We start from the raw sequence: 11,886 nt of genomic DNA, 5'->3' as shown, positions 1-11,886 counted from the left end.
GAGAAACCCGCCGGTGCGAGCCTGTGTGAACCGGAGACGGAGGCCCTGAAGCCCGGAGCCTAGACAGCGGACAGCGGTGGGGGAGGGGGCCTCTCCTGCCACACAGGCGGGCGCGCACAGACAGCAGCACTGTCAGGGGCGCTGCTTAGTGCAAAAATCCTTTACAGGTCAGAAAGGTTGCCGGGCAAGCTCATGTTATAACTTAGAAGAAGCCACAAACAAACCCAAGAGAGCCTCCTAGAGCCCTGAAGTGAGAGCTGCTGCTCCCGTGCTTACCCCGCCGCAGCTGCCTTGGGCGGTCCTGCGAGAGCCGATCCCGCGGGGAAGGCAGGCCCGCTGACTGTGGATGGCGGGGCCCCGTCACCGAGCTGCGGAAGTCCAGGCAAGCATAGTCTGAGTTAGCGTGTATTTCAAAAGTTCACCCAGTCAGCCCCTCCACACAGAGAAAAACGATCCCTTTCCTTCCAGAGCTTTCCATCACAATCCTGTTACAGCCTCGCCTGGGACTTGTCCCTGGGACGACCACGCCAGCCCCGCAGACCCCAGCCCAGGCCTTGTGGACGCGAGCCGCAGGGCGGAGCCCAGCCCCAGGGAGCCGGGTGGGTGCAGGGCCACCAGGCCTGGCGATGGGACGGAGGGAGGGTCCCGCGCATGGGCCCAGCCACCAACTGGCTGGTGGCCACACACACAGCTGTCAGCTGGCTGCCCGGGACACTGTATTGGAATACATTTTGTGAAGTAAATTCAATTACAAATTTCTGTAAACAAAAAATGGCCCTTATCACTATGTCCTTAGTATAACAGAAGTGATCTTGACATTCGATGTCTCATTTGCAGCCATTTCTTTTTCATCTGGTCAAAAAATATTTCATGGTCAATTTTAACAAATTCAAAAGCAGTGTCATGACCTCGGCTTTCCCCACGCCCTCTGCTCCCTGAGCTCTCGCTCCTTTTCCTCTGTGACTCAGGGCCTGGCTCGCAGACGGCATTCCCGGGAAAGCCGGGGGAGGCGTGGCCAGCAAAGCCGCCGCTGCTCTGATTTCCTTCTTGCCGGAGCGTGAAGAAATTACAGGTGTTGGATTACAGGTGTTAGGCTTGCGAGTCTGTTTCACAGTTCACATCCTACCCTTGTCCCTTCATCCCTCCCTCCCCTGAAAACTTGAAATTCAAACTTGAAATAAGTGTTATTCAAGAAGTGTAGTCTGGGAGAACGCCATTTTACCTCACTCTCTCTCTTCTGCCCCTTTTCCAATGTGTGTTGCTTCGGCCAGGCAGGGCCTGGGGATGCGGAGGAACCACCCGAGTCCAGCTCTTCCTGCACAAACCCCCGGGGAGGCCTGGGACCTCGGCGCCAGGGCCCCCTCTCCTGGCCAAGAGCGGCTGTGCCCTTTGACTGTCCGCAGGAGGCAGGTGTCCGCAAGTCGCTCCGCCCCATGTCCCCTCCTAGCCCAAAGAGCTCTGTTCTTCTGGAGAAAAGACTTCACAGCTCAGGGCGGAGGCAATTCTTTGCATAAACGAGGTACAGCTCTTTCTGCCTTTTGCTTGTTTAGCCTCCAAGTAAAGCAGATAGAAGGAAATGTCTTCCGCGGACCATGCAGGCGGTACGTCTAGGCAATGTTTGCCTGAATCCAGGGCTCCCTGCAGCAGGGCTGGGCCACCCTGGGGGAGAAAGCAAGCGCGCACCACCCGGGCCCCTCAGATGCAGACTCTGCATCAGCCAGTCTGGGGCATCCGGGGCCTCGTTTCTCACCAGCCCCCAGGAGACGCCCAGACTGCTGGTCCGCGCTGCACACTCTGAAGAGCCAGAGAGTACACAGAACTGGGGGCTGGGCAAGGAAGCAGAGGGCTCTAGGGATGCAGCAGAGGCATTGCTAAAATAATTGCTCCAAGAGCCCTGGCTGGTGTCGCTCAGTTGGCTGGAGTCTCATCTGTAAACCAGAAGGTTGCAGGTTCGATTCCAGGTCTGGGCTCCTGTGTGGGGAAACCGAGCCATGCTTCTCTCTTACATCAGCGTTTCTCTACCTCCCTCCCTCACTCCCTCCCTTCTCCTCTCTCTCAAGTCAATAAGCATGTCCTTGGTTAAGGATAAAAAAGTAATTTAAAAGATGTCAGGGGAGTGAAAGTGGTGACAAGAACAAGCACAGGTAAGGAAAGGTGGCAAGGAAGGTGGGGAGGAGGTCGTGGCCCTACGGGGCGTTTCTAGGGCAAGACCCTAGAGGACTACGAGCAGCCTGGTGTGCGCCCCCCTGAACCGCGACAGCGAGGGAGGGGAGGTGGCGCCGTGGGGCGGCCGGGCGGGCACGAGGCTCACCGCAGACAGACTCCGCGTCCAGCGCTCACGGGGTCATGGCTGGGACTCGCCCATCTCCTGAGCTCAGAACAGTCTCCCCACCCCTGGCTACTGCAGCGTCTGAGGAATGTTTACTCGCTCACAAACGTTTAACTCTATGCAAACCCTCCGGCCTCACGGCCCCACCTGCCTGCCGGCCCTCTCCCTCCCCTCGGAGCCCCCGATGCCCAGGCAGCGGCCTCACTTCGGATGTCTGTGAGACGCCCCGAATTCGGTGCTCCACATGGAACTCAGCCCCCTACAGACGGGCCCACTCCAGGCTCTCTTGGTGGGCAGGCCACCTGGGCACTGGTTCAGGCTGCAAGTCTTGGCGTCCTTGACTCCTCCGCCTCACATCCCACCCCCAGCCCATCAGCAACACTATGGCTCCACCGCCTGCCACCGCGGGGCTGAGCCTCCGTCCTCTCAGAGATCACTGAGATCAGACTACGGCAGGCTCCCCGCCTTGCCCTGGCCCCGCGCCAGCCCGCCCCGCGCCAGCCCCGCCAGGCCCCTGCGAGGCTTTCCCCCTCCGCCTCCTCCCGCCCGCTGCACCCCGGCCCCAGCGGCTCCCCGTCACTGTCTCCCCCGCAGGCCTGACCCTGGGCGGTGCTGGTCCCTGCCGCCTCTGGGACTCTTCCTCCAGGTGGCACCCACATGGCTCACGCCTCCTGGCTTTCAAGACTGTCATCAAGTATCCCCTCCTCGACAGAGCCCGCCGGGACGCCCTCTTTAAACTTGTGACCGGCTTTCCCCCACTGACCCCGTCCCCGATGCCCGCCTCCACGTCCCACCGTGCAGTTGTCTCCCGCAGGCGGGCAGAGTCATGCGTTCCATTTTGTTTTGGGGGCTCGCTTCTTGTTAGCTGGCTAATGTAGCCCTGTGCCCAGACCTGCGCCCGCCAGGTGAAGGGGACAATGCCCTATGAGCACCAGGCTTGCCCTGGTGCTCGGTTTACAGAAACCAATGCCCTCACGCGACCCCTGCTCCTGCGGAGCTCGTGAGCACCAGTGGACGCACCCACGTGCACGCGTGCCCGGAAAACTCAAGGCAGCTGGGAGCTACGGGAGGCGCTGCTGGGGAGGTGGCACTTTGCGCCCCGACATAGGGAAAAGAGCCCATCTGTCTTATGAGCATGTTTACTATGGGCATACAATAGTGTAATCCTAAAGGCATTCTAAATCTCAACAAGGCATTCCCGTGGCACCGAGGAAGGCGCCGACAGCCAGACCACAGGGTCGGGCCGGCCACGGGCAGAACGGTGCCTGGGAGGCTGAGGAGAGGGCGAGGCAGCTTCCTGGAGGGGGCGGGCAACCATGCCGGGGCCCCTCCGTGCCGCCCCAGGCCTGACGCCGTGGGGAACGGCTGAATACCCGGTCACTGTTTCACGGCTGCCCTTTAGCTGGAGGACAAATTACATTGCCTGAGAAATTTCAGCTCTGACAGTAGACATTTCAAGAGACGATAATGCCCCAGCTGTATTTTTAGAAACTAAAACTATGACTCACTTGCTGCGTAATGAGGTTTAATTTTGCCGGTACTGGCAAAAGTTGTCCTACTAAAGCAGTCACTGGTCTAGGGCCATCTGTAAGGAAGACAATTAAGATTGATTGATACCACATATTGTTTTTCTGCCACTTGCACACGGAAGAAAGTACAATACTGCAGATGTATCATGGATTTATCATGTGCAAAGTCATTTAAACTTATTTTCATCCTATTTATGTTTTTATTCTATAAAACCTTCCAGGTCAGTGTATTTTTTTCACCTCTTACACCCTTTTTCTTTGCCATCAAGCGGCTGAGCGTGAGCGTCGGCCGCTGTGCCCCGGCCCCCAGCGACTGCCACAGCAAACGCCGCAGGGACTGGTGAGATTTTTATTTTCACACGAGCACAGCGACATCTGTTGGACACCAGGTGAACTACTCGCAATTTATGTGTATTCTTTCTTCAACCCTAAGGTGTCAGGATGTACAAATCAGGCTATTGGGACCAAAAGATTTAAGGACTAGAGCTGATAGGTGTTTCTCTGGCCTAAGGGTGCGGCGAAGAACATCTCTGGGGCACGAAGGGCCTGCGAACCTTGGCGTCGGGGGGCCTGGTGGAAGGAGAGATGGTCTCCTGAACGTCCGCCCCGGCGGAGCACACCTCCCGCTGTGGGCTCGCGCCGGCCCCCGAGTGCTGCTACCTTGAGACTTGGGTCAGGAAGCAGTTAGTTTAGGGGGATGTTTAACCTGTTTACAGTGTAACAAAGGGGACTAGGCAGGGGAGTTGCGATCAGCTGACAAGGAAACAGCGCTGGTGAGCAATATACAAACCCTCGTCTTCTGCGGGGCCTGCCAGACTCCAGAAGGGAGGGCGCTAGGAAAGAACCCTCCCTGCCTGGGTAGGGGACAGGGGCAGCTCCACCGACAGGGGACGATCCCCAAACCCCCAGCTGGCCGGCTGTGCGCAGCCGGGCCCCCGCCCCGCCCCAGGAGGGAAGGCCATGTCTTGAAGGCACCACTCTGTCCCTGGATAGAGGGACCACCACGGTGGAACAGGAGCCGCGATCTTCCTTCTCCCCCAGGACTCCAAAGGTCCACTGAAATGACGCCTGGGTTTAATGTGGATTTAAATTTTGGGCAGGTCAGTGAATCATCTGGTAAGAAAATCATTCTGGTTAACCCAAGATTTAGAGTAACACGATACATTAGTCCTCATAGAAATGACAGGTTTTAAAGAATTCATGACTAACTTCCGTAAACACAATCCTTTTCATCTTTAATCACACCGAAGGCATTTCAGGATAATCACGTACTTATGTGTTATTACTATTGTGCCAGTTTGAAGAAGTTTCTGAGTAAAACAATGTCCCATAACAGCATTTGATACAGTTATTTCAGCTCAAGGCGACTATACAAAAATGTCTCCATCCAATGCCAGTTCACACCGCACCTGAGCTGTCAGCCCCCCTGGACCTGTGAAGGGCTGATGCGTCAGCCCAGGCACTGCTGGGCACGGCCACTAGTCGGCGTGAGTCGTCCCCCGTTAGGGTCACGGAGACCTCTCAGCTAGTGGCAGCAGAGGGCGGCTACCCGAGAATTGGAGACAGTCGACACAATGCACATATATTAACCTGTAAAGGTATTTTTCCTCTTAGCCCCTTGTTGTGGAATATGAAGTTTGCCTAATTGCCTACTTGGTACCCTAAGTGCCGGTTTTGCTTTTATTTTATATACAAAGCTAAACAGTCACCTACCACCTTACATGCAACACACGCTTCTGGGCGGCTCCGTACCTGGCGGGGGAGGGTCATTGCGGCCTTCCTCCGGAGGGGCCCAGCGCAGGGCCCTGAGATCGCCCGCGCCAGAGCTGTCTATGCGCAGCGTCGGCGTCCCCCCTCTCAGCTGGCACAGCACCTAAAAGCAAAATAGAAAACAGCCCTCGCTTTTGAAAGCAGCCAGTAATAGGAGCTACATAGACCTCAACCTGGGAATGTGGCTATGATCTGGAACTCAAGTGTCCACGGAGAACGGCGAACTGCAGGCCTGTCTCGATGTCTCGCTCCACAGGCTCATGCTCCTGCGAGGGGAGCGCGCCAAGACATGCGTGGGCGGGCTGGCGCAGGTCCTGCCCCTGCCTTTCTCCGTAGGTGCCTGGCCCTGAGCTGGGTGGCGGGGGATGCGGAGCAGGGAACCGCGCCCCCACTGCCCCGGGGCTGCGTGAGCAGAGTGCCGAGCGCCCATGCCCCGCCCCCTCAGCTCCCCCTCATTCTAACGAGGGCTTGGTCCCCCCGACTCCATCTCCGAAGCTGGTCACACACTTAGAATAGTTTCTAATTTCACAACAATTGTTCTTTCCTGCCACATGCACATGTTATTATTTAACATGTGGGATATTTAAAATGTCTATTAATTTTATTTTCTACAAGTACAATTCAGAAAGGTTAATCCAAGAACGGAAAACTCTTAAGATGCCCCGCCAAGGTTCCTGGGCCTGACCCGCACTCGCAGGCCGCCTCCCTGGATTCTGACCATAAGTCAGTCCTCCGCCACCAAGTGAGCCTGCCAGTCGGTCTCATCAGTCGGGCAAAGGTCAGCCGGAGCCTCCCAGGTGCGGTCCTGTCCGAGGCCGGAGCAGCGGCGGCTTCTGGCCCCACACGGCGCCCAGTGCCGCTGCCAAAGCCCTCAAACGTCTGCAGGAGCTGTGGTTCCTGCCTGAGGCTGCCTCTGGGTCCCTTGAACAGGAGAGCTCAAGTGAGCCCGAGGGACCAATGTCCCGAAGTAACAGCGCAGGGCCTGTGTGGGCGAGGCACCAGTATGCGCGGCAGCAGCGGCCACGTTCTCCGGGGTTTTGTCTGCCTCCAGAGAAGTTATAGCCGTGCGCGCACACGGGCACACACGGCAGGGAGACAGGCCCGGGGTGGACCCTCCAGGCCCCTGTCCACGCACGGTCGGGCTCCCCCCACCCGCCAACCCCTCCCCTGCTCCCTCATGCTGCCGTTACTCGGGTCCGAGAGCTCGTCCCGTCACCGGCCGTGGGTCCTGGGCCAGCTCTGCTCTCGGGACCTGGCCCGAGTCACCCACAGGCAGAGAGGGGAGCGCAGCGGGTGGGTGCTGAGCTGCGCGGCTGCTGTCAGCTCTGTCTCAAGTGTTCCCTGGAGAAGTGCAGGCCTTAGGGCTGCGGCCTCTGTCTCGGGATAAGGGGCTGCAGCCTTGGTTGCTGGGCTCTCTGCTCGCTGAAGGGCCTGGGGCAGGCCCCGCTCCCCTCCCTGCCTGTCCCTGAGGACAACGAGCCCTGGAGGCCCCGGTAAAGATGGCGGTGTCACACCTCTTTTCTTATCTGTAAACGGAGATGAAAATAACGGCCACCCTACCGACCTGATGAGAGGATTAAAGGAAACAGCACGCGAACCACAGCTGTTCCAGACGGCCCGTCCTGCGGGGTGCTAGTTGCCATTGCTAGGAATTCGGAGGCCGGGAGGGAGGGAGGGAGGGAGGGAAGCGGCCTGTGCCCTGCAGCCACCCCCACCCTCCCAACTTGCCAACCAGGCAGCCGAGCTGGTCACCTGTCCCCTACCCCCCATCCCCGCCCATCAGCCTGGGTCCTTGCTGGCAGAGGGGACTTGTGGTTACTAGCCTTCAAAAATATGGCCATGGCCGAGCCTGCATCTGACTTGCTGAAACCAGGCAGAAATGAGAACCTCCAAGGCGAAAGCAACTCTAGGAAGGGTCTGCCTGTGTCCCTCCTGGTAGATGAGGTGACCGAAGACGCGGATGCGACAGTTCAGCGGGAAGAAAAACTGTCACTGAAAGCACCACCACTGTTGTCGCCAGCTTAGCCACTCACGGTAAGGCCGCACGTGTCACACGGAGAGCCACGCTTGCTTTGGCGTCCTTACCAGGGGGCTGGCGTCCTTGTGCGAGCCGACAGAGGCGCCCTCTGCCTCCTGCGACGATGGGAACAGGCGGGCTTCCTGGGAAAGAGGGGTCTGCCGCACGGCCTCCTCCGCAATCTCACTTGGGATAGCGCCCCCTCCTTCCTTCACTTCCACCTGGAAAGGAGTTGCTACTTTAGAAGTCCCCTTGTGGCACTGGGTTCAGCAGGTGCATAAAACAGGAACCCCCCTGTGGAAGCGGCCTTGTTAAAGCAGAGAGCCTTCCTGCCCCTCTCCTGCCTCTCTACCTCGTGCACATTCCCCCTGCGGGGCAACAAGTCGCCCACCAGCCTCGCTAGGGACGGAGGACCCTGAGGACCCAACCATCTGCCCACAAGGTGAGAGATGTGGTTTCAATGTGGCACCCACTGCAAGCAACCGAGACGATGCCTGGGTCCTCGGGTGCCCCTCTGGCTGCTCCCCAGCCCCCACCCTAATGGAGCTGGTGGCCTAGTGGGAGCTTCCGGAAACGTGAGCCCTTAATCGCTGTCCTTACAGCAGACTCATCGGGTTTTATGAAATGTTCCTGTCGATTGTTTGCTTTTTCCTCGTGAAACCTGAAATCTCTGCTGCTGTTTTAGCGATACTTGTAATGTAACTTATAATGCGTTGCCGGTAACAGTTATAAATAGTAGAGCTCCCCTGGGACAGCAGTATCCGTTACTAACACAGAACAGCGTGCATGGGCGGGGCTGACCGCCAACTTCGCTTCTAGGCTCTGTTCTCCCACGACGGTCACGCCAGCGAGACCACCGAGAGCAGGGAGAGACCCCATATGGCTGCAAGTTGGTGGAGCTTCTAGAAAACTAAAGGGTTTCTGTTAAAAAAAAATCGCCATCAGAGTTGAGGGTTTTAAAATTGGCATGCTTTTTACATTCGATAAGAACGTAAGGAGGCCTGAAAACAGCAGTCCACTTGCAGCGTGGTCCCCACCCTCACCTCCGCCCGTCCTGCTGCCTTGAGAGGGGACAGGCAAGTCCTTCAAAGCAGATGGTGTCTCCACAGGAGCCGGGCTGGGACCCACAGGCAGGAGGTGCCAGGACACGGTTGGCCTGGTAGCAAATGCAGACTCACACGCGAGCCGCCTGAGGACGGTTCGGAGGAAGACCAGCATGGGGTGAGGTGCGGGGCCTAGCCACGCTGGGGCTCCTTGCAGGCAACTGAGGGCCAGGTGGGGCCCGGCCGCGACTTTACGCCAAGGAGCAGTGCTTGTGCTAAAAGAAAACCGGGGAGCAGAAACTTGCTGTGGATTCTGACAAAGTCAGGCTCCAGCTGTCCTGACACCAACTCAGACCTGCTGTGACGGCTTAATCTATGGCACTAAAATGATGTCATGACCGAGTGATCTACTTTTCTAAACTAGGCGCTTTGGGGGGCCAACATGCATTTCCTTGGGATCCTTTGCTTCCTATAAAAACAAATTAGTTTCAGCAGGAACAGAGCAGAAAATTACCAGTGGTTTCCTGCAGCAAAGGAGGGCAGTTAGCTGAGAACTAGCAGGAATTTACTGACTTATATTACAAGTGCTCAAACAACAAAGCATTATAAACAAAAAAAGGGAAAAAAGTAAAATGCGGGAATATGAGAGAGACCTCAACGATGCTGCATCTGCTTTCACAGACACTGGTGACGGACAAACAGGGCTCCCTTCCTAAAGCCAGAGGGCAAACGTGGGGGGGGGGGGGGGGGCGGTCAACACACTCTCAGCTCTCCCCTCGGGTTGCATGCCCTCTGCCGGGTTAGGCCGGGTTTGAACCCGGGGCCCACGACAGGATCCACCTCCAGGGACAATGGCTTGGCTGGCTGGTGCATCTGGGACTGCAAAGGGCGCCCCCGTGTTCGGAGTGAGGGGCTCCACCCAGGGCTGCCAACGACGGGGAAAGGCGCTTGCCGAGGGAAGCTGGTGCACAGCCAGCGCGACCTCAAGGCCCTGCTTGGGAGGCCCACAGGGGCCCTGCGCCTGTTCCTCTCGCAGATCTTACTGGAATCACGCGGACACCGGCGTGGGCCGCTCCTTCCCGTGCCCAGGCGCCCAGGGGCACGACGGCGGGGCTCCCGTGCGGAGTCCGCAGTGGGGACAGGAAGTGCACGTTGAAGGCCTGCGGGGCCGGCGCGGCGGGGAGCACAGCGTCCCCCAGGGGGTCGAGCTCGGGGAGCCGCGGAAACTCCCCCGCCATGTCCTCCTCGTGTCCCTCCACCAGGAGCCCGGCTTTGGCCTCGTCCTCGCAGGCCGCGGTCAGCGGGGGGTTGAACGCGTGCAGCAGCGGCTCCGTGGGGTCCGCGGCGCCCAGGTATGCGTCTCTGAGCCCGTGGAACTCCTCGTCCCCGGCCCTCGCCACTGCCGGGGCCTTCAGGGGCAGGTTTTCCGAAGCAAACCCGCCGTCTGCGCCGAACAGGTCTGGCACCATCGCCTCTTCGGGACCGGACATGCTGCCGAGCAGGGGGCCCTCCTCCATGTCTGCGGACCGGCCTGGGCCGCGCCCCCGGCCCGGCGGGATCGGTGCGGGCCCGCGCCCCTGCAGCGGCGCCCCCTGGTGAGGCGGGCACCGCCCCTCTCCCCGCCTGCAGACCAGAGGCCGGCCCGGGGCCCGGCGAGGCCCGACGGCGGCCGGAGTCTCAGGAGCGCAGGGACGCCGAGACAGGACTCCTCAGGGGGACGCACCGACAGCTAGAGGAACTCGTGTGACAGTTGACGGTTGGAGAAGGGGCGGGGGGTCAGGGGTGAGAGTGGGCGGGGCCGGGGCCGGCGGCGCGAGGCAGGGGGCGGGACCCGGAGGGAGGTGCTCGCTGGCGGGTGGGCGGGGCCGCCAGCAGGTGGGCGGGGCCCGCGGGGGCGCAGGAGTGTGGGAGTGAGCGGGGCGGAGCGCGGGAGTGGGATGGGGTTGCAGGCGAGGGAGCCGGAGACGCAGGGACCTAGTAGGGGCGGCCCGGTGAGAGCGGGGCGGGCGCGCGGTGCGCAGACGGCACCAGGGACGGGCGGGCCGTCGTGTGGAGGTGGGCAGGGAAGGGCGCAGCAGCTCCGAGGCGCAGCAGCTCCAGGCTTCGGTGGGGACACTGAGGCCCGTAGGCCCGTTTGACGCAGCGCTGGTGGGACTCCCTGGCTTGATTCCTGCGCTCGGGAGCGCCGCGAGTGGACGGAAGGCCAGGGGCTTGCACCCGCATCTTCCCAGCCGAGCGCGCACCTCACATCCTTAAGTGTTGGAGCTTGGGGTGAGTCGCTGAAAACTGGGCATTCTCCGTAGTCAAATTGGAACGACCCAGCGTTGATGGCTGGGGAGGAGGGTCGGGGGAGGCGGAGTCTGGCAAGACCTAGAAGTAACAAATACAACTCCCACTGTGTGAGGTACCGCACACTATGGGTGGGGAGTGCGCTAAATCCACCCTTCACGGAAGAAGTCGACACTGCAAGTGTAAGCTTCTGTGCGGGGATGCTCTGACCTGCCAGGCCCGCCAAGCGGAGCTGAAAGGTGCTGGAAGCCGGGTGCTGGGGGTAAGGACAGATTCCCTGTAACTCTGGGGCACTGTTTCATATGCTAGTATTGTTTGGGTAAAAAATGAAAATGTAAAACATCAACTTCCTAACGTCATTTTTTAAAAACTTTTCAAAGAGTAACCAAGACAGCAAGACTGTACACTACTATTTAGCCACACACTTCAACATCAAGAAGTCCCAGGAATATTTTATGTGGTTGAGAATTCCCAAATTTAAGGGACAGCTTTAAGTGGGCTAGGACTTATCTGAAAACTTATTCTGGGATATTAAAGTGGAGTTCAAAATAAATGTTATCAAGTTATCACTGCTGGAATTTTTCTGCCATATGAATGACCCAAAATAATATCCCCAGGAACTAGTTCATTACAGACATACTGGACTTGAACTGAAGTCCGTTTTTGGAGTCACTTCCTGTGCCCGTACTCCGTAGGGCAGGACTCCACAGAAGGCTCTAGTGGCTTCGGATTAAAGCTAGGCGAGCTCTTTTTTAAATTATGTGAACAGAAGCCCCCCTGCCGGAGTATTTAGGTATCGCATAAAGCTGACGTTCCCCTAAGCACCCCGCCGTCCCCAGTTACACCGGCCTTTCAAAGCCGGGTCACTGTGAATTGTCTTTTCAGCCCTTTCCCTGGGATTTGCACACC

General features: G+C 58.6%; 1 protein-coding gene across 1 annotated transcript; it reads right to left on the bottom strand.

Annotated features, from left to right (window-relative positions):
• Positions 1-272: 272 nt before the first annotated feature.
• TESMIN (testis expressed metallothionein like protein) lies at positions 273-10,205 on the bottom strand. Its single transcript, XM_054570682.1, has 5 exons — positions 9,732-10,205; positions 7,714-7,866; positions 5,611-5,731; positions 3,838-3,914; positions 273-368 (listed from the first exon to the last, which is right to left on the bottom strand). The coding sequence occupies exons 1-5, from the start codon at positions 10,203-10,205 to the stop codon at positions 273-275; spliced, it is 921 nt and encodes a 306-aa protein (XP_054426657.1).
• Positions 10,206-11,886: the final 1,681 nt, after the last annotated feature.

The sequence above is a fragment of the Pteronotus mesoamericanus genome, unplaced genomic scaffold, assembly GCF_021234165.1.
Source record: "Pteronotus mesoamericanus isolate MK-2021 breed Mesoamerican mustached bat unplaced genomic scaffold, CSHL_Meso_final contig_214, whole genome shotgun sequence".
Lineage (NCBI taxonomy): Eukaryota > Metazoa > Chordata > Mammalia > Chiroptera > Mormoopidae > Pteronotus > Pteronotus mesoamericanus.
This window is presented reverse-complemented; position numbering and strand designations above follow the sequence as displayed.

What these genes read in the sequence shown, in the direction of transcription:
- TESMIN (XM_054570682.1), bottom strand. Translation starts at nt 10,205, where the DNA reads ATGGAGGAGGGCCCCCTGCTCGGCAGCATGTCCGGTCCCGAAGAGGCG. An exon ending in ACAAGGACGCCAGCCCCCTG is followed by an intron (nt 5,732 to 7,713) that starts GTAAGGACGCCA and finishes TTTTGCTTTTAG; the next exon opens with GTGCTGTGCCAGCTGAGAGG. An exon ending in CAATGACCCTCCCCCGCCAG is followed by an intron (nt 3,915 to 5,610) that starts GTACGGAGCCGC and finishes TCTTCCTTACAG; the next exon opens with ATGGCCCTAGACCAGTGACT.